Source organism: Chenopodium album, chromosome 1, assembly GCF_948465745.1.
Source record: "Chenopodium album chromosome 1, dcCheAlbu1.1, whole genome shotgun sequence".
NCBI lineage: Eukaryota > Viridiplantae > Streptophyta > Magnoliopsida > Caryophyllales > Amaranthaceae > Chenopodium > Chenopodium album.
The window spans coordinates 27,738,497-27,765,429 of record NC_137834.1 but is presented as its reverse complement, the minus strand read 5'-3'; the positions used below and the strand labels follow the sequence as shown (position 1 = coordinate 27,765,429).

Here is a 26,933-nt window from a genome sequence, read left to right as displayed (position 1 = left end):
ATGAGTCAGAGAGTGATGATAGTGAGGATGAAGATTATGAAATCTCTAATGCTGAAGGAGATGATGAGAATGTGAGTTATCTTGATTTTCATTAAAGATGAAGAAGATAATGTGCTAGATGATTTTGAGGAATTGAGAGAAAAAAGGTTTAAAGATTATTTAGATGGCAGCCACAAGTTGGATAAGCTGTACAAAAATGGCAAAATTTGGGCAGCTGTAGTGTTTGGTTTAAAGTTCTAGAGCCATGGTTGATTTTTGAGAACAAGGCTCAGCTTCTGGAAGTTTTTAGAGATTATTGCATACAAGAAGTGTTTAGAGTAACTGTGAACAGAGATGACAACCAGAGATACACTGGAAAATGTGTGGTTGAGGCTTGCAATTGGAGAATTCATGCTGCTATATTAACTGATAATGTTAGTTGGGCCATAAAAACCCTAACTGGAGAGCATAGCACGTGTGGTAAACTGAAAGAAAATCCAATGGTTTCAACAGCGTGGTTGTGTAGACAATTGTTGCAAGATCTAGAGGCCAATCATGATATCCCAGTAGACTCACTACAGAAGCTATGCATGGAAAGGTTTAGGCTCAATGTGAAGCAGAGACTGTTCTACAAGGTCAAAGCTGTTGCAAGGGTACAAATTCATGGAGGCTTTTCTGAGTCATATGCTTTACTCCCTAGATTTGCTGAGATGATTAAGTCTACCAACCCAGGGTCTTATGCACTAATGACATGGACAAGAAACAGTGGCAATCAATTCAACAACCTCAATTCAAAGCATGTTTTTTTTTTCTTTTGCTGCATCTGCCAAAGGTTTCCTAGGTGGTTGTAGGCCAATGATTGGGATGGATGGAACAGATCTGAGTGAGTACTATAAAGGAATTATGTTGACTGCTATTGGTATTGATGGCAATAATGAAATTTTTGTCATTGCCTATGGGATTGTAGACACAAAAAGTATATATTGACAGCTGGACATATTTCTTCAGAAATTAAGATGCTTGTTTGCAAATGAAGGGTGTCATAAAGATGACTGGACCTTCATATCTGACAAAACGAGGGCAAGCATTATGTTGTGTATTTGTTTTGCTTTTTTTCCTTACACATTTCATTTAGTTATCCTAATTGTTAAGTTCCTGTTTTTTTTGGCTAATTTTTGTCATTAAGGAAGTTGATGCTGCAATATATGATGTCTTCCTAAAGGCCACAAGGAGGATTTGTTACCAACATTTTTATTCCAATAGCAAAACTGCAGGGTGGAGTGGTTCAACTTTTCACAAGTTGTTTTGGATTGCTACAGATGCATACAACGAGTATGTATTTGAGAAAGTCATGCAAAAAATCGAGGAGCATGATAGTGCAGCAGAGGTGTACTTAAGAGTTGTACTTAAGAGTTGTACATGAGTTGTGGTCAGTGAATATGTTTGATACCAAAGTTTGTTGTGATCACAACACAACAAACTTTGTTGAGTTATTCAATTCCTGCACAAAACCATTCAGAGATATGCCTGTCCTTACATTGCTAGAAGGTACATCTACTCTCCCTGCTTATTTTGCATTCAATAATGCAAAATTGATGTTTTATGCACTAATAACCTGTTCTATGTTTAGCTATCAGAAATTGGGTCATGTAAAGGGTGGGAGCAAGATTTTACAAGGCTATTGACATGGATGCTAATCGATTGACAGAGTATGAACAATATATACTGTAAAAGTAGAAGTGATGACTCCAGATTTTAATTTGTCATGATACATCTTGTGGGGGTAGGGAGTTTGAGGTGAGAGATAGGCATGTTAAATACCCTGTCAATCTTGATACATTGACTTGTGGATGTGGCAAATGGTAGGGATCTGGTATTCCCTGTAACCATGGCTTAAGGGTCATATACCATCAGGGAATGAAATCCACCACCTTTATTTCACCTTACTTCAAGGGGGTGCTTACAAAGCAACTTATGCCCATCACATCCACCCTATGTCTGACCCAACACAATAGCCAACATCCAATGTTCCTAAAATCTTGCCATAACGCGGGTTAAGACTAGGTCGTTGAAACTAATCCTTCCACGGTCAAAACTAAATTTGTAAACACTTAACACTACTACAAAAGTATCCTAGGAGACCGGGCAATATATGCTTAAGAAACCGGAAAAATTATGGTGCCTAGGTAGTAGGTCTCTTAGCCTAAGAGACCGAATATATTTTCTGGTATCTTAGATTAAGCAAAGGGACCAGTTCTACCTTATAACAGGCTTCTTAGATTCTTCTAAAGCAATAAAACAACCGAGGCAGACGCACCGAATATTATAGATCAGCGATTTCCTAGATATAGTGTAAGAGACCAGTTTTAAAAGATAACCGGTCTCTTTTATTATTTAAAAAAAAAATTCGTGGTTGTTCAATTGTTGCGTTGCGGCACGATTAGTGCACAACACGTTAATCATCAGTTATTATAAGTATATGCATCTATCTTTTTTGTGAATAACATCTATTCACTCATTAGTCTAACCACTACCTATGAAAGCAATCTAATATAGGAGCTCTAACTTTCATAATTGGAAGAAAAAAAATGTACATGAATAATAATGAAAATTACATCTACTCATTCTACTGTATAAAAAATGTTGGACGAAATAAACATAGTACACTATCAAATTACAAATGCATATTTAAATAACTACAACTAGTGTCAAATTTACACGATTTAAGTAACAACATAAAACTCAAATAACAATTTAATCCATCTTGGATTAAATCAAACTAGTTATTTTGTTTGTAATTTCTTCACTTGATTATGCTTCATTCGTATATCATTTTATTGCGACTTGGTAAAATTTACACCGTTTAACTGCAAAAATATATACAGTACAAAATCAATCAAATTCATCATTAAAAAATTAAGCATTTACACATTTCTTAATTAATTTTAAATTAAAAAAATCATAATTTCGTAAACAATAATACGGAGTACTATTCAAGAAAACCTCATACCTAGTTTGTGCTTCAGTTTCGTTAAATTAGAATAGTTTTACTTGGAGATTGCCTGCAATTCAGAGATTCAAAAAGCGGTCTAGTTACGATAGGGACGGTGAGAAGACGATGATAATTGGAATGTTGTAATATTTCACTAGATAGTCTTCTAACAATTTGTGTAGGAGCAATCCCACATAGAAATTTTAGAGAAGTTGGTGTTGCTTTATAATGTTGTGTACTTTTGATGATGTCAACATTATAATTATTTGTTTGTTTCCCACATTGGCAAAATAAAATGTACTTGTAATGTTTATGTTACTTGAATTATTTTATTTTGGAAATTAGGGAGTCCCCCATGGATACTTTAGTATGGTTTTTAGATGTATATAATGCTTGCATTATTCTATGTGTTTGAAAATAGAGAAAAGATTGTGCATGAGCTTAGTATTGATATATGATATTATTTATATCAAGAACACTTAGCACTTAATGAAAGGAATGGTGTCCTTAGTAAGGTCAAGTGATCGGAATGCCTAGGTGGAGGCCGCTTCCGATCAGTAATGTTAATGTATAATTAATATTACAGCTTAATCTTAACTGAACCCTTCGGGTCACACCCAAGCAATAAACAAACCAACTCGACGAATTAATTCGGAAGAAATTAATGAGTCGCCCGAGTATTAAATATTTAGACGTTGGAAATCCGAGCTTAGAGCGTCGAAACCGAGCGTCGGAAGTCGAGTCAAAAATAGTAAAAGATGAGACGGCAAAATTAATAATAAATCAAGAATGACTAAAATACCCTTAGCATTGGGACCCCGAGTGCTAGGGGATTAGGCAAGCTAGCAGCCTGCACCATGTGCGTGGCTTGCTAGCAAGCTACGACCAGCAGCCCGTACATAATGCGTGGCTTGCTGCAGCTAGCAGCCCGCACATGTGCAAGGCGTGCTAGCAGCAGCCTTCGGCAACAGCAGCCCGCACATGTGTGCGTGGGCGTGCTGGCCGAATTGGCTGGCAGAAAGCAGCCCGCGTGTGCAGGGCTTGGCTGGGCCAGGATGCTAGGCCGTGGTCATTGGAGAAGCATGTGAGGGAAGCTTCAAGTGTGAGGGACAAGTGGCATAAGGAGAGGAAGGAGTGGGGAGCAAGTATGGTCCCCTCCTCTCCAAGTGGTCCTCACTTCCCTTTGCATGTATTAATGACACTTGTAGATTTATTATTAGTTTGCTTATTTTTTTTTATTTTAGCTTTAAAATAAATTGTGGAATTTCATGCTCCCATATTGATGGGATATAAATTTCCACTCTCACTCTTCCCTATAAATACCCACCTTGGGTTTTTGGGAAGAGTGCTTGAGTAGGAGTTCAATAGAGTATTGCATTAGAAAAAACTCTTAAAGTCATATAATACTCGGGTTTTGGTCGGACCTCGCTAACCTCGAGGTAACGGGCCTAAAAGTTGGTAGTTTTTTTTGCGAGTGGATCTCCGTTGGAGGCTCTTGTGTTTTCGAGGCTAAGCTTCTCAAGTAAGAGCCCAATTTTGTGGGGCGAAGCACGCGACAAAGGTAAATTTCCTATTTTTCCCTTTTGTGTTTATTTATGCATTAGTGATATTATTTATTGCGAGCGTGATCCTTGGCTAGGGTTTTTTCCGTGATGAGTGGCACTCATCAAACCTCAACAGCGGTATCGGAGCCCTGCTCATTTATTTTTAATTATCATATTTTTCAAGGTAATTTTATGGATTAATTTTACTGGTTTTAAGTTGCTTATTAGATTAGTAGCTCGTATTATCCATTTTAACCTCGTATTAGAGCTGACTTCAGCTCCCGAACCCATATTTTGACCCAAAAATAGTGAATTTTGGGTGGAAAAGGTGTTCAAGAAATGGTTTTACCCTTTAGGACTCGACTTTTAGCCAAAAAAAGACGAGAAATGCATTTTTCGAGGGGTTTTTAGTTTTAACGAAAAAATTTAAGTCTTTCTGACCTTGAAAATTAATTGCATATTTATGGTGGTTATGTAATGTAACACACCAATAATTCTCTCTTAAAACCTGTAAATACCCTGAACAAAATCCAAGAGAATTACTGGCGTGCTACCGCCACGTGTTCAAACGTTAAGGCTTTTTCAGAAAATAGCAGCGGAAAACTAAATCAAGTATATATAAGTTTCAAAACCAACAACCAAAACCAAATTAAATCATACAGCTTGGAACCATTAAGGCCCTTATTCAAAACCCCACAAAAGTAGTAAATAAATAAAACCAGAGTTTAAATAAATTCAAACTTATGAAAAAAAATAAACTGCGAATAATAACCAACTCTCCACTCAAAATCCCACAACCCTGATGCGAATGCTGCATGTGTAAGAACCTGTGGTTAATCTGCTCCCCAATATTACAAGTGTAAAAATTGGATCGTCACAGGGTCATTGAAAGGCGAGGGCCATGACCAAAGAAAGACGCACACAAAAGCACGCAATCAGCAAAGCTGAGTACATACAAGCTGCGAAACAAAAATGAAATCCATAACATGCTACTAATAATCAATCATCATGCATCATTAAATTATAGACTCAACACACGACTCAATTATCAATTTTATTAAGACTTCACTAATTAATAGTAGCAAACTCATTTTATTTAATTCTTTGGATTAAGCAATAGACAAGGTTGTCCAACCCATGCTCCATTTGGAACATCAATAAAGAAAACCCCATGCCTCCTTTCGGAAACATCAATAAACATCCAACGACTACGGGCGCGACTCCGTGACCGTAGTTAGTATGAAATCTCACCTAACTCCTAGTTTTAAAAGAAAATATTTGAAATAGGAGACTCGTAGATCAGACGGCCTCGATAAAAGTACACGGCTAATACCCCGTGTACCCCAACCCCTGATTGTCATTACTCCAGAAGTGCACCAATCCAGAGTTGTATTGCTCATCCATCTTGCACTTTACGTGATTTACAGGTTTAGACTTGCTGATGACTCATATGCAAACAATACAATCAATCCAATATTAATTCAATCAAGTAAAACAACTTTTCAATTTCAATTATTGATTTATTAGTGACAAGCAACACTTATTATTTATTCCTTTAACTACCTCGGTGTATAAACACCTTGAGTGCATAAGGCACCCCAAAACCTTAACCTCGTCTTATAAGACTTAAATTCTTCCTTTAATCATCCTGCTTGCATAATAATGAATGACTAATAAATTAATCATTACACTAATCATATACCTTTGCCTCTAAGCGCACCTTGCATAATTAGAGCACAAATAATACTTGCAATATAAAATATTGCACGTCATACGAAATTCACAATGTATAACCAAACAATCTAACTCATTCATCCCTATACATGATACTAAGTTCTCGATCCGTCCTTAAACATGCACCTAAAAGAAAGGTTTCGTAACTTGTACGTACCTTGAGCAAACGAATTGGTATGCCACTTTACTAACTAGAAATCACCTTCAATAAACTCCTCTCCTAAACCAAATAATAACATCTCAATCAATACCCAATTAATCAAATTTACAGCAATACTAACTTACTTTAAAACCTTCAAAATCCCAATCAAACAACACTTTAAAACCTTCCCTTTAGTTAAAATTAAAGGCTTATATATAGTTCTTTAAATTTTCTTCATAAAAACCTTAAAATACACTCTTATACATGAAATTACAGCAAGTTTAAAGTTTAATAAAAATCTGAAAATTATTTAAAAACCCCTAATAATCTCCCTTTTTAATGGGTGATTAAACCCTCTTTATAAAACATCAAAAGTAGTACTTAGAAACTATTTCCAACACTTAAAACTTCAATAAAAACATATATTTATGCTTAATTAACTTTAAACATAATTAATTTTATTAATCAAACTCAAGGATAATATTTTAAGTATAAAAAAAACTTCGTTAAAATCAAAAACTGCCCGAAAATCATATTTAGAGGCTGAATTTGGCCACAAGAGGGTGGTGCTCACTACCAAAGGTATTGAATCTTTCTTAAAACGTTGTTTACACATGAAAAACACTACTTTTTTGTCAAAATCGGATGAGTTCAGAACCTGATCGGGATTAAAACGGGATTAATATTAACGAGCGGAGATCTGAAAATTAAAACACGAATTTACATGTTCAAAATAATCTGGAATTAAGTTAAACTAATCATTAGTTATAATCACCAAAATTTCAAAACATCATTACTATAAAAGCCCTAAATCAATTGTTCATAAAAACCCTAAAATCTCAATTTCAATAAATTGAAATCCTAGGTTTATAATTCATAAAATATGAAAATTTATAACATAATTATAATATGAAATTTATAATATTTATACCATCAAAATACAATTTGATACTAAAAATATAATCTTTATACTAAAATCAAAACCCAAAACAATTAAACTAACATTAAGCAAAATAATGAAACAAAGGAGGAAGAAAATAAGACTAACCTTTCTATGTGGGAAATTTTTGGGGATTCATGGGGTATTTATAGGAGAGAATTGTAGGGTAAATAGGAAGATTGGGCCTCATTAAATTAATGGGCCAAATGATTGAAATGGACTAAGCTTTAGTTGTATTGAAATAAATTATAGAATGAAGGTTCATAAAATAATTTGTACCAAAATAATTTTTGACCCAAATTAATAATTTGAATATTTTGAAATTAAATTACGGAAAAATACAAAACAATATTATAAATAAAATTAAATTTCACTTATAACATATTTAAAAATACGGGGGATTACATGTAATTGGTTCAATACTAATTTTATATGCAATTTTAAACCTCTTTAGGTATGATTACTTGGTGGTAATTTGTGTTTGAAAGCTTGGTTTTATTTTTCACATAATTACAAATTAATTGCATTAAGTGTGAAATTTTTGTTTTTGAGGCTTCTAAAGTGCTAAAGATTCAATCTTTAATTGTGTTAAGAGATTAAAACTTTAAAAGCTACTAAATACCATGAATTTAAGTTGAACTTTGTTTTTTTAATCATTTTTGGTTGATTGGAAACGTAAAGTTTCAAACTTTGTGATAGAAATTTGTTTATCTTCACATTGGAAGATATAATTTTTCAAGGATTCACAAAAGTTAGTGGTTGGATTTTTTTTCATTTGAACATTAAAGTTCATATTTTTCCAACTCCCTCTTACTTTGTCAAAATCTCAAAATTAATTTAAATTGATTAAATTAATAATGAGAAATTGCCTTATTTATTTTGTTGTACCAAGTTAAACCAATTTAATTAAAGAATGGTTCTTGGGAATTACTTTGGTTGAATGCACCTTTGATAAATTTTATTTAAGTTAGACTTGTTTAAATTTTCAATTTTTTGCTCATTGAATTAGTTCTAAAATTAATTTAGACTTAATAATATGTCACGCGAAATTAGGATCGAAATCCCAAGGCTATGGCACGCAAAACGAGGCAAATCCCCCTTTGTCTAGCCGGGCTGCATAGCAGCCCACATGTGGCTGCAAAAAGGGGTGCTCGAAGGTGCGTGCATCCATGTGCGTGGCTAGTGCACCGATCGCAGCAGCAGCACATAGTTGTGTGCGTGTGTGCGTGCACAGCAACAGCACATAGCTGCGTGCGTGCGTGCGTGTGTGCGTGCATAGCAGCAGCACAAAGTTGTGTGCGTGCGTGCGTGTGTGTGTGCGTGTATGTGTGCGTAGCGCAGCACATAGCTGCTATGGTGTGGCTACGGTGCGGTAGTGGTACACGAGCATTTGGTGCTTGGTGCGATGAGGCAAGCAGCCTTAGTGCGTGTGCCTCGCACCAGGCAACCCGTAGCAACACTACTAGGTGTAAGCCTAGCTAGTGCTACGGAGGGTGGTCGAGGGACATGCACCAAGCCACATTGTTCGAGTTACTAGATCACTTTGGTTTTCATATAGCATGCACCACTTGAGTGCGGTTGGCTTTATGCATTCTTGTTTGCCGTTTTATTTATTTTAATTAATCTTGTTTATTTTAATTAAAATTTTTGAGGCTAGGCCTCGGTTTTGAGCGGCATTGGCAAAATTTATTTTGACAAATTTTGGGTTCTACCGGCTTAATTAATAGGATTAATTAAGATGGATGTGGAATTTAGTGGGAGCTTCAATTATTAATTACGTCAATTACATAATCAGTTAAACAACTTTGACTAGTTTTAATTAGGCGTGTTAATCGGATTAACCACCTAGATTAGTTACTAGTGTGTGAGCGTGTTTAATGCATTATTACTTGTTTATTGTTGTAAAATGCATGGGCTATTCACATATAGTGAATGGATGAATGAAATGTATATTCATATAAAAAATGCAACTAGTGGGACCTGATTGGGATAGAAAATACGGACTGCGTGCCGTGATGTATTTTTGTAAATCTAAATACGGTTTGCGTACCGTTGAGTATTTTTGTACCTTAATATTTAGATTAGTCCTAATCGTAGTTACTAGTATTGCATAATTATGGTCAAGTCTTGAAGATGGAGGTTCTTGGAAGACAAAGCCATGAAGTTGCAAAAGAAGACCTTTTGAAGACTTGAAGAATTCAAGGGGTCATGCTAGTTGCCAATATGCATCAAAATGCTTTTGCTTTACATATTCATGATTATTTATATATGAATTATATGTTAGATGCATGTTTAAGGATTTCAAATGTTGTGATGATTAATTAAGTTCACTTAAATCAAACAACATAGAAACCCTAGGTCCCTAAATATTGAGTAAAATTGTCATTCCAAAACAACACTTATCGACCTATTGAGAGTAGTTATGGGCTACGCCAAAGCGAGGCATCACTACCACTCCCTAGACTCATAAGGCATACCGGGTATGCAAGTTGGTTTTGGTTGTACTCAACGATATGAGTGATGGAGTCCTAACATGTCGTGGCAAAGTGAATAAATTGATGAGAAAGCATTAGATGCGACGATTTATTTAACCAAGAGTGGCTAAGAGCCATTAACAAAGCGTTACTTACCTTAGGAGATTGAGTGCTAAGACAAGCCAAAGCATGCTTAGCCACTCATTGTTTCCTTGGATCTTGGAATCGCCTTATTTTCACAAAATGGGGACAATTTTATTTGTAAACAAGACGTTAAATAAGTATTGAAATATGCATGAATTAAATTCAATCTTATTTAAAGTATTGTGAATGGTTTTTCATTTTCAAATTCTTTCAATTGTAGAATCATGTCTTCAACTATCGACAACAATCTAATATTCCCATAACTTCTCGAGAAGTTATCATTTAGCTTGAATTTGGTAAACTTCAAGGAATGGGAAGAGGAACTCTGTTTGACCCTCCGCAATTGCTACCTATAGCATATCTTGGATACGCCCATCCCGAGTTTCTACTCAAAAGGGATTATGAGCGATGAGGCTCGTGAGGAGTGGAGTTATGATTGCAAGAAAGTCTTTCGACTCATGGCAAACTCCATTCCGGAACAGTTGAAGAAGAAATTCTCCAACTACCTTCCGGATGTACTTCTCAAGGCTCTAGAAGATGTGGTCAATCTGAGGGTAACAAAGAGCGATAAGGGCAACTATGATGGACTTGTGGAAGAAGTGACTAGGTCATTGTCTAACATGAGGATCAAGCCACCGCAAGATGGGTGTCTCAGCAAAGAGAGGCAAGAAGTATAGGCTAGGGTCTATAGTGCAAGACTTAGACCCGGGATGCCACTTCAAGCCCATGTGAAAAAGATGACAAGGTTATTCAACCATCTGGAACTGATTGGTAAACCGGTGGAGGATGAGCAAGCGGCTCATATGCTTTTAAGATCACTCCACTCGGGGTACGTTGCAATTAAGATGCAACTTACCAACAATCGGAACAAGCTATCCTACAAGGAAGTTGTCCAAGAGCTCCAGAAAACTTATTCTTGCAAGGCGGCTAAGTTTGCTCTAAGGCTCAAGAAGAAGGAGTTCAAAAATAAGGCTAAGATGCGCTTCTTCTATTGTAGTAAGCAAGGCCACTACAAAAGAGAATGTAGCGAGAATCTGAAAGATGAGGCAAAAGGAAAGAAAGACTCAATCTCAGGTATCATCTTGACACTTAAAATTAAGCAATTCATAAGGTATTAGATGCCGGAAAATTGACTCACTTTATGCTCCTATTTCAGGAACAAAATGAGCGGTGCTTTTTCAAGTGGTCATGAGTACACAAGTGGAAGATGAAGAAAATCTATCCAAAGAAAGCTTGTAATCTCATGTATTTTGTCCAAATTCTAAAACTTGCTAAGTTTTATCTACCATACTTTGATCTTGCGACGTTGGACGTCATTTTAACCTTGATCACAAGACCTTTTGTTTCATGTCTTGTTTATATTTATGGAAATGTCACTTTTGTGTGTTTAGACAAAATTGTTTATGATGATACCAAAAGAGCTAAGACCATGGAGTCAAATCAAACTTACTTGTGGCATTGTCGTCTTGGCCACATTAACATTAAACGCATCAAGAAACTTCTTCAAGAAGGCGTTCTTGAATCTTTTGATTTAGAATCTTTTGAGAATTGCAAAGGATGTTTATTAGGCAAGAAGATAAAGCAGCCATTCTCCAATTTGGGACAAAGAGCAGGTGACTTTTTAGGTCTAATACATACCGATGTACGTGGACCAATGAGCTCCGCCACAAGAAACGGACATCGATATTTCATCACCTTCACAAACGACAATAGTAGATATGGATATGTCTACCTAATGTCTCACAAATCTGAATCGTTTGACAAGTTCAAAGAATTTCATAGTGAGGTGGAAAATCATCTTGGCAAGAAAATCAAATCCCTTCGATCAGATCGAGGAGGGGAATACTTGAGCCAAGAATTCGATGACCGTCTGAAAAATCATGGCATACTTTCAGAACTGATACCTCCATGAACCCCACAATGGAATGGAGTATCCGAACGGAGAAATCGAACCTTGTTAGACATGGTACAATCAACCATGGGTCTTAGTGATCTTCTAATCTCTTTCTGGGGACATGCACTTTTAACTGCGGCACTAACGCTGAACCGTGCTCCATCGAAAGCTGTAGAAAAGACTTCATACGAATTATGGACGAACAAACCTCCTAGGTTGACTTTTCTAAAGATATGGGGATGCGAAGCATACATCAAGAAATTGATTTTTGACAAGCTTCATCCCAAATCTGATAAGGTTTACTTTGTGGGCTACCCAAAAGAAACCAAAGGGTATTAGTTCTACAAAAAATCGGAGAACAAAGTGTTTGTTGCTCGCGATGGTGTCTTTTTGGAGAAGGACCACTGTAGGGAATATTTCAAGCATTACCCCTAGCTTGAACCCCACTGTGATCATACACTAAAGTACGGTGGCGTCCAAAGGGAAAGAAGATAGAGAAAAAGAGTCGCCAACAAGTTTTAGGAACTTGTAAACCGTTCATAGGGTGAAGGTTACACCCCTTAACGATCCAAGAGATCGTCAACTCCAATAGGTATTGAACCATGACTGGTAGTTCGGGGATGAAGGTACAAATCCAACCTAAAAGAGATTGAACCTGCCCTAATAATAGGTCTCTACTTTATTCTGATCGTATTCATGTGCGCTTTCTGACTAACATACAATCAATAGGTTTAACCCTAAACTTGTTTAATCTATGTTAATTGAATATTAATGCACAAATAAATCTATTATTGGAGATCACTTCAATTATAATCAAATTAACCCTAAACAAGATTATTAATTATCTCATTAAGCGTGATTACAAGTACCAATTCCCTTTAAACATGCATAAAAGGCGTGATCAAGCAATAACAATAAATATCAAGCAACATAATAATAATAATAATAATAATAATAATAATAATAATAATAATAATAATAATAATAATAATAATAATAATAATAATAATAATAATAATAATAATAATAATAATAATAATAATAATAATAATAATAAGAATAAGAATAATAATCATCATCATTATAAAATTATAATCATAATTAAAATAATCATGTTAAATCATAAGAATAGCAAGACCCTAGGCATGATACTAACAAGATAAATAACAAACCCTAGCATGTCACTAAACATTAAAAAATCAAAGCTTTAACCCTAACATGATACTAACATGATATTAAGAAGAAAATAGGAAGCATCACAAGAATCATAATTGATACAAGCAAATCACCCTAAATATCATACTAAGAAAATCATCCTAACATGATACTAGGAATCAAAATAACATCCTAAACATGATTTCTATATCATAATATCAATGCAAACAATTAAAGCACTTACTTAGATGCCCCGTACCTCTTTCTAATAACAAAATACACACGTCAGTAACTTCAAGGAAAATAATAAAAAACAATTAAATTAAATAATTGAAAGAGAGATTAGGGACCAAACCCTCAGAAATTAAAACCTTTCACGTCTAGGGCGAAGGCAACTTCGAACAATGCTAGGTATGTCTTGTGCTAATGTATGAGGAATTGTGTTTGTAAAAGAGTTGGCTAGAAAGAGAGAGAGAATTAAGAAATTCTTGATGAGATTTGATGATTATTGATGATTGAAAAAGGGAAGATATTACCTCTATTTATAGATAAAAAAAGAGGGTCGAAGAATAAGAAATAAATCCGAATTCGAATCGAAATAGAACTCGATGGACAGCAGTTTTTGCGGATTTTGTTTTTATCATATCTTTTGATCTAGAAATCCAAATAAGGCATATAATATGTCTTTGGAAATATCTTGAAGTCTAATTTCCAACCCAATTAGAATCATATTAAAATATATTTTAGATAAAAATATATGGCCGAAATAGTGGGACGGTGTCAGTTTTGGATAGTGTTTTGTATCTCATTCCTATCTTTTTCGTTATAGTTCGGATTTAATATTATAATATATCATTGGAAAGATAATTTCAAGATCTATCCAACCATATAAAATTTGGATAAAGATTATGAGGCATGAAAATAAAATCTGACTGTCTTTGAACATCTTTAAATTCGAATAGAATTAGGATTTAAGAAAAAGGAAAGTTTTTTAAAAAGGAAAGTTTTTATTTAACTCAAATTCTTTGATTTTATCTTTTCAAAAAGGATATTTAAGATCTTTTAGAAACTTATAGAAGCTTCTAATTAATCCTAATTAGTTTAGGAATAGGATTAAACCTTTGGACCCTCCACGTGATCATTGGGTCGTAGGTAAAATCCGGTGTGGGTCCAGTTTAGTACTTTGGCCATAACTTCCTCATTATTCATCGGAATTGGGCTTATAATATATCGTTGGAAAGGTCTTTTCAAACCCCATCCAACTACACCATTATTGGACCCATATCATGGACCAAACTAAACTGGAATGCACGTTTTTCAAAAATAGGGTAAGAAAAGAAATATTTTCAAAAAGAGAAAGAAGAGATATTTTAATAAAAGCATCCTCATCACTAGACTTTTCACACTTTCGCTTCGTTCGATAATCAAATGACATGAAAGGTATTCATCACTGGGTTTGGTTTTGGGGAGACACATTTGGGTGTCTACAACCACCTTTCCAAAATGACAAGTGGGAGGAAAATCGAATTCGACGAAGTTCGTGAGGATGAGCAACAAAATCAAAATGACAGTCAAAGTGCTCAAGTAGCATCTGTTGACGAAGGTCAAAATATTCTAAGTCGGATCGACAATGCAAATGCTCAGTCCATTACCCTACGTGGGTCTCAGAGGCCGAGATCTCAACCAGATAGATATCTCGGATTGTTTTTAACCTAGAATCAGGACATCCTAATCATGGATGGAGATGAATCGGCAACCTACAAGCAAGCGATGGCAAGCACCGACTCTGCTAAATAGCAAGAGGCCATGAGATCTGAAATGGATTCCATATTTGAAAATCAAGTCTGGGACTTGGTTTACTTACCCGAAGGGTACATACCTATTGGATGTAAGTGGATTTTCAAGTTGAAAACCGACAAAGATGGAAATGTATTCATTTACAAACCTAGATTGGTAGAAAAAGGTTACAGACAAGTTCATGGTATTGATTACGATGAAACCTTTTCTCCAGTCGCAATGCTTAAATCCATTCGGATCCTTCTAGCGATTGATGCATATTACAATTACGAAATATGGCAGATGGACGTCAAAACCGCCTTCCTCAATGGAATTTTGGAAGAAACTATGTACATGACACATCCTGGAGGTTTTGTCTACCAAAACAATGCTAGAAAGGTATGCAAACTTAAGAAGTCCATTTATGGATTAAAGCAAGCAAGCAGAAGTTGGAATCTGCGATTTGATGAAGCCATTAGTAAGTTTGGTTTTATCAAGAATCCAGATGAGTTATGTGTTTACAAGAAGGATAGTGGGAGTGACATCGCCTTCCTAGTCTTATATGTCGATGACATTTTGCTCATTGGAAACAACATTCCATTGTTAGAGTTTGTAAAGGCTTGGCTCGAAAAATGTTTTTCAATGAAAGACTTGGGAGAGGCTCAGACAATATTAGGCATCAAGATCTATAGAGATATATCAAAGAGGATGATAGGATTGAGTCAAAGTACTTATATTGATAAGGTACTAGCTCGATTCAACATGGAAGGAGCCAAGAGAGGCCACCTACCCATGTCACAAGGCATAACCCTTAGCAAGAAGCAGTGTCCAAAGACACCTGATGAGCGGGAAAGGATGAATCAGATTCCATATGCTTCGCTTATTGGATCGATCATGTATGCCATGATATGTACTAGGCAAGATGTATCGTATGCCTTGAGTGCTACGAGCCGATACCAATCAGACCCAGGAGAGGCGCACTGGACTACGGCCAAAAATATCCTAAAGTACCTGAAAAGGAACAAGGATAAATTCCTGGTCTATGGTGGCAGAGATGAATTGGTTTTTGAGGGATACACCGACGCAAGCTTCCAGACAGATAGAGACAACTTCAAGTCACAGTCTGAGTACATATTCTGTCTCAATGGAGGAGTGTGTAGTTGGAAGAGTGTTAAGCAAAGCACAACTATTGATTCTACAACTGAAGCCAAATACTTGGCAGCATCTGAGGCAGCTAAGGAGGCAGTTTGGATTCGTAAATTCATTGGGGAACTTGATGTTGTACCCTCCATCAAGGGTCCAATAAATCTCTATTGTGACAATAATGGGGCTATTGCTTAGGCCAGAGAGCCACGAGAACATCAGAAGGTCAAACATGTCAAGAGGAAATTTCACATGATTAGAGAATGAAAATCAGAAGGTGAAATCAGAATTTGCAAGGTTGGAACGGATGATAATGTAGCCGATCCATTTACTAAACCTTTGTCTCAAGTGAAGCACAACAAACACGTTGAGGCAATGGGAATCAAGCACATTTGAAACTGGGTTTGATTTCCTTATTTTAGTATTTTAATTTAAATTTGGAAAATGTTGATGTAAAACACTATGATGAACCATTCGATTTTGGAGTAATTAAATTTTCATGCAATTTAGATCACTCCGTTTCTATTTAATTGTGGTTTAGAATTAAATAATGAGTCCATTCAATTTAAAGAATATTCAAAATAGGGTATCAAGACCAATCTTGATAAGGAAACACCTATTAAGTGAACGTTGAATATTGTAATTGAAAATTATCCCTAATCGAGGTCATTTAAATAATGGACGATTAATGACCAGTTGAGATTAGTGTGTAGTTTGATTTATAGCACCGTTTCATGTCCTACAAGGACGTGATTGTCATGAATCATTTGCACAGGTATTGGTTTAGAACCATACTGGATCGACCTATGAGAATACTTTAAGAGATTCAAAATCGTCATAAGTATATTTCTCATTATTGCTATCGGAACTCTTTTCCTTGAACATGAGTATTGTGAGATCTCTTGTTTGAGTACTAGTCCGTTTTTGATGTCGGTCAAACGTCTGTCGTAACTGGGGATTATAACGACGGCTATCAGGCGGCTAGGTCCTCTTAGTAAGAGAAGATACATTACAAGACTGAGAATGCCCCCTACTAATAATAGGGAACATGTCTTGTTGTTTACAAGGCCTCTCGAAGAGAGAGACTGTGAAAATGCATGGTCGTGCTCAGATGGATTTTAGAAATCATCTGCTTATTGACAGTCAAACTCGGATTTCAAAAAACACTTCTGGACGTAACAGGGATGACGAATAATCTTACCCTTTAGTTCATGAAGAGACATAGAAAAGGGGCTATACACTAAATGCTCACTTGTCCGGAAGGATAAGTGGGAGATTGAAAGGAATGGTGTCCTTCAAACAAGTGTATTATTCCGATAGTGGGTTTAGAATCATTAGAAAGCTTATATATTCAGTATGGTCAAGTGATCGAAATGCCTAGGTGGAGGCCGCTTCCGATCAGTAATATTAATGTATAATTAATATTACAGCTTAATCTTGACTGAACCCTTCGGGTCACACCCAAGCAATTAACAAACCAACTCGACGAATTAATTCGGAAGAAATTAATGAGTCGCCTGAGTATTAAACATTTAGACGTCGGAAATTCGAGCTTAGAGCGTCGAAACAGAGCGTCGGAAGTCGAGTCAAAAATAGTAAAAGACGAGACGGCAAAATTAATAATAAATCAACAATGACTAAAATACCCCTAGCATCGGAATCCCGAGTGATAGGGGATTAGGCAACCTAGCATCCCGCACATAATGCGTGGCTTGCTGGCGCGCTCAAGCTAGCAGCCCGCACATGTGCAAGGCGTGCTAACAACAGTCTTCGGCAACAGCAGCCCGCACATGTGTGCGTGGGCGTGTGTAGACACCCATTTGTGTCTCCCCAAAACCGAACCCAGTGATGAGTACCTTTCATGTCGAATCATAATCGAATGAAGTAAAAGCGTGGAAAGTTTAGTGTTGCGGATAGTTTTAATTTCTTTTCTCTTCTCTCTGTTTTTGAAAACTTATTTTAAGAAAACAGCCAATCCAGTTTGGTTGGTCCATGATATGGGTCCAATAGTAATGTAGTTGGATGGGGCTTGACAAGAGCTTTCCAACGATATATTATAAGCCCAATTCCGATGAATATTGAGGAAGTTATGGTCAATTTACTAAACTGGGCCCATTTTGAGCCTTATATGCGGCCCAATGATCTAGGGGAGGGTCTAATATAGATTTATCATTCATAATGCAATTAGTAATGGTTTTAGTCTTCTAGATTCTTCTAGAAGGTTCTTTTCATTCCTAATTCAATTAGCATTGATAAATTGACTTTTGTTGACTTTTCAGAGTTTTAATTAAAATCAAAGAGCATTTTTTAGGAAAAATACGATTTTATCCTCCTGTACGGCAATTTTTATCTGCTTTTAAGAAAACGCGTGATTTTCTGAATCAGCGCCAAACGCCAGCTGTAGCGCGGTGGCGCCTGGCGCCAACAGCCAGCGTTGGCGCTGGTTCGTTTTTTTTGTGCGCCAGACTCTATTTTGATATTTTATCTTTTTGGCTGATTTTCTCTATAAATAACGTATTAAAAACTCCGTTTTCGATAACCAGTTTTAACGAGATTTCATCTATAACCAGTTTTAATCAATTCTCTCTCATTCTTTCTTTCTTTCTTTTTCTAAACTAGCTTTTTACATACAAAATTCCGCATTCATTAGATCTAGAAACACCTAGCCAAATTCGAAGTTGCCTTCGCCCTAGATGTGAAAGGTTTAATTTCTGAGGGTTTGGTCCCAAATCTCTCTTTCAATTATTTAATTTAATTGTTTGTTTATTATTTTCCTTGAAGTTACTAACGTGTGTATTTTATTATTAGAAAGAGGTACGAGGCATCAAAGTAAGTACTTTAATGGTTTTTATTGATGTTATGATGTAGAAATCATGTTTAGATTGTTATTATGATATTCCTAGTATCATGTCTAGGGTAACTTTAATATTAAATATGATTAAAATTACGATGCTTCTTATTTTCTTCCTAATATTTATGATTGTTAGTATCATGTTAGGGTTAAAGATTTGATTTTTATTGTTAGTGACATGCTAGGGTTTGTTATTAATCTTGTTAGTATCATGCCTAGGATCTTGCTATGCTTTAACATGATTATTATTATTATTAATTATGATTGTTATTATGATGATTATTATTATGATTATACTTTATGATTTATGATTATAATTGTTATAATTATTATTATTGATTATTCTTAATTATGATTCTTATGATTATAATAATTATATTTGTATTATTATAATTTATTATGTTGCTTGATATATTTTTATTTTTATTACTTGATCACGCCTTTTATGCATGCTTAAAGGGAATTGGTATTTGTAATCACGCTTAATGAGATAATTAATAATCTTGTTAGGGTTAATTTGATTATAATTCAAGTGATCGCCAATAATAGTTTTATTTGTGCATTAAATTCAACCAACATAGATAAACAGGTTTAGGGTTAAACCTATTGTTGCATGTTAGTCAGAAAGCGCACATGAATACGATCAGAATAAAGTAGAGGCCTATAATTAGGACAGGTTCAATCTCTTTTAGGTTGGATTTTTACCTTCATCCCCGAACCCTTATTTGGTTCAAGACCTTATGGAGTTGACGATCTCTTGGATCGTTAAGGGGTGTAACCTTCACCCTGTGAACGGTTTACAAGTTCCTAAAACTTGTTGGCGACACTTTTGCTTTATCTTCTTCCCTTTTGGACGCCACCTTACTTTAGTGTATGATCACAGTGGGGTTCAAGCTTGGGGTTAACGCTTGAAATTATTCCCTACAGTTTTTTGGCGACTCCACTGGGGAGGATTTCTATTTTAATTCCTTAATTTGTTTCGACAATGATTTAGAATGAGTGGATGAGACTCAAAACCTTTTAAGTATTTCATGTGCGTAATTTTGATTAACATTATTGTCATATGCATAAAAAAGATCTCATTGGAAAGACCATCCGTAATGAGTTAAAACATAGGATTTTACACGTAGGAAATTTGAGAAATATCTTTCACAACTAGGACCAAAATAACACTGCGCGAAACTGGAAAATTTTATCGAGCACAGAAAGATGTTGAGGCATGTAGGAATTAACGCCAGGGGCCAGAGCATTGGCGCCAGAATTTTAACTGTAGCGCCAGACGCCAGCATTGGCGCCAGGCGCTACAGCTAAAACCTGGCGCCGGTCTCTGTTTGCTAGCGCCAAATTCTTCCAATACCGAGCCAGAAATATGCGTTCTAATTTCGACCGATTTTTCGTATTGTTTGCTCGATCCTACTTCCTGATTGAATTTTTTCTCACTTTTCTGAAACCCATATGTGTTCTACATATGGACATAACCCTCTGGGAATTTATGCTCCATCTACCTGATTGAACACTCTGAGCAACAAAGGGTACATCAGAGATTGTTGAATTCACCAAACCATGGAAGCGAGTTCTTTTTCTAAAACTCGCGGTGTCCCATCCACTCGCGCCAACCCTTCACGGTTAGGCTTCCGCGCGCTGCATCCGGACAATTAACCATGGACCCTCTATTGACTAAACCATATCCCGAACTTTAGAGAACTAGAGCCATGGTTAGGTTGTAAACTCATTGCATCATATTATGCCTACTTGACTAATTGTGCATTATTTGTTATGCATATATTATATGTTTTCTTAACCGTTTGTTTGACTAGTGTTGAGATTAAATAAATTAATGACTTAAAGAACTTTGCCTAATTAATTAATTAATTTGAGTCAATAAAGTCTAATATTTTAATCAGAATTGATTTAGTACGACCTTAGGCATACCCCTGTTGATTAATAACACCGAAAACAGTCCCAGATTGAAGCTCCAGCATTGGCGCCAAAGTCTGGACTGTAGCGCCACTCTGTGGAGTGTGGCGCCTGGCGACAGCTCTGTCGTCTGGCGCTACACAGTGAGGTGCCAGTCATGTCGTTTTGCCGACAGTTCGGATTATTGGTCGAGTCATCACCTAGTGTCTAATTAACCAGTTTGCTAATTAATTCGGTTAAATTTCGCTGTCAATAGTACTTGGTCGAGTCATTAATTGAGTCTAGTCACATAGTCTAGCCACATGGTCATGACACGAGTCTTAACATGTCACCTACACTCACTAGTCTTAGAACACACTTCGAGTATATGTCACCATGACCATGTTTTAGGTTCATGCATGAGTCGGTTTTTTCCGTCATTTGAGTTGGGGGGTACATTCTATTCCTAATTCTTCATATCCCTCCATCAACATCATTCTCCTTCACATTTTTTCCATCTTTCTTCACTTCCTCCATCCATTGCATGTTGAATAGAGTTTGAGTCAAATAATTAACAATGAATGTCCCCAAATTCCCTTTCCATAGTACTTGGTCGAGGAGATAAGGGCGATTAATCAAGGACAACCTCTTTATTCAAGTCTCACTTTTTGATAAACCAATTTGTCAAAAGAGAAAGGCTAAAAAGATAATGGCAAGTCAAGAATAAGGCAATGAACTTAGGAGTCAATTGAATGACGTGACTGAGGTGTTAAAAGCTTTAACCCTCAAAATTGATGACCCTGTGAAACAACAACAAATGAACCTCATGCAAGAAAGTTTGAGAAAGCTATCCAGTGACTATAAATTTCAGGGCATAAGTTCACAAGGGGTCTCGCTGGACAAGGAACTTCTTCCGCATAAGTTCAACGCCACTGACATCCCAAAATTCAAGGCAACAGATAACCCTTACTTCCATCTAAGAGCTTTCGAAACCATAATGAGTATTAAGGGTATCGATAAGAAGGTTTTCCCCTCTCTGTTCTCACTATCTCTCGAAACCGTCTGCCAACAATGGTACTTCTCCCTTGACAAAGAGAAAACCTCTACCTGGGAATCGATAGTAAACGCTTTCGTTGATAGATACAAGTGCAATATTCAAGTTGAAACCGATCATAGACAACTTGAGATGCTAAGACAAAAAGAGAATGAAGGCTTTACTTCTTTCTTTAATAAATGGAGGGAAACTTACGCTAAGATGATTGAGGCGCCCACTGAAAAAGAATCTGTGAGGATGTTTATCAAGAATCTCCAAGAGAAGTATTCGAAGCATTTAAAATATCAACACAATCTGAATACTTTCAAGACCGTTTATGACATCGGAATTGAAATCGAAGATGACCTCGCAAAGAAAAAAGCTACTAACAATAGTAACCACGGTGGATGGAAAGGAAAGAAGAACGACAATCCTTCTTCTTCCGAAAACGCCCACTCTAGTAACAATGTTAGAACCTTCGATCTCAGTGAAGTTTTAGCCATGGATAACCAAGGATCTAAGAAGCAACTAAGGAAAGACTTCACCCCCATTGGGATGAGCTATGATACAGCCTTCAATCGACTCCATGCCAAAGGACTCATTAATCCCATTGGACCTATTCAAGATCCCGCACCTGCAAACTTGGGTCATTTATTACTTGGACCATATTTGCAATTTATTTACATATTCGAACAAATAAAAATTTTCGAGGTGCAAATTCTGCAATTGTGGCTTTTATAGGCTTTCTTATAATTTGGATATGCTATTTTGGGGTTAATCTATTAGGAATAGGGCTACATAGTTATGGCTCATTTACATTAACGCTTAATTAAATGGAAGAAAGGACCTTATGAATACAGATTATAGTACAAGCCATAAGCAAGTCTCTTAGAAATAGGTGAGAACCATTTAAATCAGCTAGGTTGGGGGGTAGGCCCCGGCGGGGAAGTTATAGACACTTTTCCATACTTTGTATCAGGAGTCCTTCACTTAATTTCGTCGGCCGTATTGGGCTTTGGGGGTATTTATCATGCACTTCTGGGCCCTGAAACTCTTGAAGAATCTTTTCCATTCTTCGGTTATGTGTGGAAAGATAGAAATAAAATGACCACAATTTTGGGCATTCACTTAATCTTGTTAGGTATAGGCGCCTTTCTTCTAGTGTTCAAGGCTCTTTATTTTGGGGGCGTATATGATACCTGGGCTCCAGGAGGCGGAGATGTAAGAAAAATTACCAACGTCACCCTTAGTCCGAGTATTATCTTTGGTTATTTACTAAAATCGCCTTTTGGAGGAGAAGGGTGGATTGTTAGTGTGGACGATTTGGAAGATATAATCGGGGGGCATGTATGGATAGGTTTCATTTGTATACTTGGTGGAATCTGGCATATCTTAACTAAACCTTTTGCATGGGCTCGCCGCGCACTTGTCTGGTCTGGAGAGGCTTATTTGTCTTATAGTTTGGGTGCTTTATCTGTCTTTGGTTTCATTGCTTGTTGCTTTGTCTGGTTCAATAATACTGCTTATCCTAGTGATTTTTACGGACCTACTGGACCAGAAGCTTCTCAAGCTCAAGCATTTACTTTTTTAGTTAGAGACCAACGTCTTGGGGCTAACGTGGGATCCGCTCAAGGACCTACTGGTTTAGGTAAGTATCTAATGCGTTCTCCGACTGGAGAAGTTATTTTTGGGGGAGAAACTATGCGGTTTTGGGATTTGCGCGCTCCCTGGTTAGAACCCCTAAGAGGTCCAAATGGTTTGGACTTGAGTCGGCTGAAAAAAGACATACAACCTTGGCAAGAACGCCGTTCCGCAGAATATATGACTCATGCTCCTTTAGGTTCTAAAACTATATTTTTTTTATGATTCCTTATTTCTATCGCACTGGGACTTAGTTTGGATTTAGTAGATAGATTTATATCTAGCCTATTCTTTTACCCTTTCATGATGGAATTCTGCCTATTTTCACATCTAGGATATACATATACAACATATACCGCTGTCAAGAGTCAATTTCGAATTTTTTAGTTCTTTCAATTCAAATGGGGATACGAAATTCGAAACTTGAAAAACAACGGTTACGATTGGGTTGCGCCATACATATGAAAGAGTATACAATAATGGTCAAATTGCCTAGTTGGAATCCAAACGAACATTGCAAGTACCATCAAGGTAGGGGTCATGCTACTGAGAGCTGTTGGAAGCTAAAGGAGGTTATCCAACATTTGATTGATAATAACAAGATTCCCATGCCTCCAGTTAACAAGAAGAGCAAGTGATGATAAAGGAAACAACACAAGACAAGAGGCGAGCTTCAACGACAAGATTTCATGACCTCTTTTTTCTATTTCTTTTTTTTTTATTTACCCTTTTCCCAATAAGTCTAGCATAGGCACCTTTTTATTCTCCTTAGATTTATTTTGTAGGATCACTATATATTTTCTTTTAATAAAATGAGCATTTATTTCCTTATATATGATCATTTCATTATATTTCATTAAAAAACAAAAAAAAAAAAAAAAATCCATGTTGAACTAAGCACAAGGTATACCAATGATTTGAGGCACCCCTTGTAGCCGCATCATATCTCCTTTCACCTTTCAAATTTACAATCCTTTCTTCATAAACCACTTTGAGCCTCGTCTAACGATAGACCTCTCTTTTTCAACCTACATCTACCTAACCTTGGGATGGGATGGTGTGAACTTATGCAATTCTAAAAAAGGCTTGAGTAAATTCAAAAGATTAAAATAAGCAAAAAAAATATAATAAAAGTGTTCAAAAGGGCAATTGTTCCAATGTCTTTGATATGAAAATATCTTTGATAAGAACACGTCTCAGATTGCGTCTCTTATCGAGTGCTCGGTACCGTGAATGCCAAGTGAGTGATAGACCGCATGATCGGGATTGCCCACACTTATAAAAATAAAATAAATGCTAAAGAAAAAGAAAAAGCTAAAAAAAGATTTAAAAGCCTCAAGCATAAAAATATAAAGATTCAAAAGCAAGGTTGCACACCTTGGGGGCTTATCGAGGGTCTTGAGCCTTTATCCCCTTCTTCTATAACCTTTAGCCTAACCACGTTACAACCCTTAAAAAGACCCTTTTGAGGTATACACATACTTGTGCGAGGTTCAGCTAGAACTACGTTCGGCCTGATTCCTAACGGATACGTAGGCAACCTCACATTGAGGTGCGGCCGTAATAAACATGCATTCACATTCACATTCACACATCATGGTCATATTAAGGGATCTCCAATGCTCATCCCTATTCATGTAGAGCTAGACTTGGGGGCTTAATTCCTACATCATTAGCTTACCTAGCCTAAGAGTCACCACCATTTGACTCTTTTAACAAATAATATATTTTCCACACACTTAGCTCTTGCGGCCTAACTTTAGTGTCACTTTCACACACATCACCGATACATGACCAAATATACTTCCCTTAGGAACCCTTTGTCATGGAATCTTAACACAACGTTGAAGCATGTATTGTCGTGTCAAAATCGCTTATCAATCATCATTGCACATCAGAGTATGAAGTGCTTAGCCTCCGTGCCTAAGTTACCCAAATACTTTCATCATTGAGTCAACCATTGAGATAGCCTAGGATGGATTAATCCTTGCACCTTGAGAGATATTATCAAACAAAATTTGACTAAGCTCATTCAACATGCATTCAAAAACTTCGATTCTTTTTTCGCGTCTTTCTTTTTCGGGATCGGAGAAAGTTGGTACATGTAGGGAATAGTTTCAAGCCTTTAAAATCCCACTAGCTTGAACCCCACTGTGATCATACACTAAAGTACGGTGGCGTCCAAAAGGGAAGAAGATAGAGCAAAAGAGTCGCCAACAAGATTTTTAGGAACTTGTAAACCGTTCACGAGGTGAAGGTTACACCCCTTAACGATCCAAGAGATCGTCAACTCCATAAGGTCTTGAACCAAATAAGGGTTCGGGGATGAAGGTACAACTCCAACCTAAAAGAGATTGAACCTGCCCTAATAATAGGCCTCTACTTTATTCTGATCGTATTCATGTGCGCTTTCTGATTAACATGCAATCAATAGGTTTAACCCTAAACCTGTTTATCTATGTTGGTTGAATATTAATGCACAAATAAATCTATTATTGGCGATCACTTGAAATTATAATCAAATTAAACCTAACAAGATTATTAATTATCTTATTAAGCGTGATTACAAGTACCAAATTCTCTTTAAACATCCATAAAAGGTGTGATCAAGCAATAAATAATAAATATATATCAAGCAACATAATAATAATCAACATCACAACAATAAAATTATAATCATCATCAAGATAATAATAATCATAAAAATAATAATCATAATAATAATCATCATAAATAAAATCATCATCAAAATAATAATAATAATATTAATAATCATTATAACAATTATAATCATAATCATGTTCATGTTAACATTAAAAGATAATAATAATAGGAAGATCCTAGGCATGATACTAACAAGATTAATAACAAACCCTAGCATGTCACTAAGCAATAAAAATCAAATCTTTACCCTAACATGATACTAACATGAATAAATATTAGGAAGAACTAGGAAGCATCATAACAATCATATTAAGCATATTTGATATTATAACCTTTTCCTTAAACATGATACTAGGAATATCATAATAACAATATAAACATGATTTCTACATCATATTATCAATTAAAGTACTTACTTTGATGCCTCGTACCTCTTTCTAATAACAAAATACACACGATAGTAACTTCAAGGAAAACAATTAAATTAAATAATTGAAATAGAGATTTGGGACCAAACCCTCATAAATTAAACCTTTCACGTCTAGGGCGAAGGCAACTTCGAATATGGCTAGGTGTATCTAGATCTTGCGAATGCGGAATTTTGTATGTAAAAAGAAAAGTAAGAAAGAATTGAATGTTTAAGAGAGATGAATGATTTAGAGAATGCTAAAGAATTAATGATTGTTGATGAAAACTTGCGAATGAGGAGAATTGGTCAGAATTCGTGAATGAAAACAGAGTTTTTAATACGATATTTATAGAGAAAATCAGCCAAAAAGATAAATTAAACAAAACAGAGTCTGACGCTCAGAAAACAGAGCTGGTGCCAACCTTGGCTAGCTGGCACCAGGCACCAGCACTAGCGCCAGGCGCCAGGCCTGGGTCAGACGCCAAGCTCAAATTTAACGCGTTTTCGAAAATCCGATAAGTT

The 26,933-nt window shown here is 36.1% G+C and overlaps 1 protein-coding gene across 1 annotated transcript; it reads left to right on the top strand.

The window, feature by feature from the left end:
- On the top strand, positions 1-23,563 carry LOC145630509 (photosystem II CP43 reaction center protein-like). Its single transcript, XM_081682772.1, has 5 exons — positions 1-71; positions 215-712; positions 831-955; positions 1,254-1,366; positions 22,616-23,563. The coding sequence occupies exons 1-5, from the start codon at positions 1-3 to the stop codon at positions 23,561-23,563; spliced, it is 1,755 nt and encodes a 584-aa protein (XP_081538898.1).
- The last annotated feature ends 3,370 nt before the right edge of the window (positions 23,564-26,933 follow it).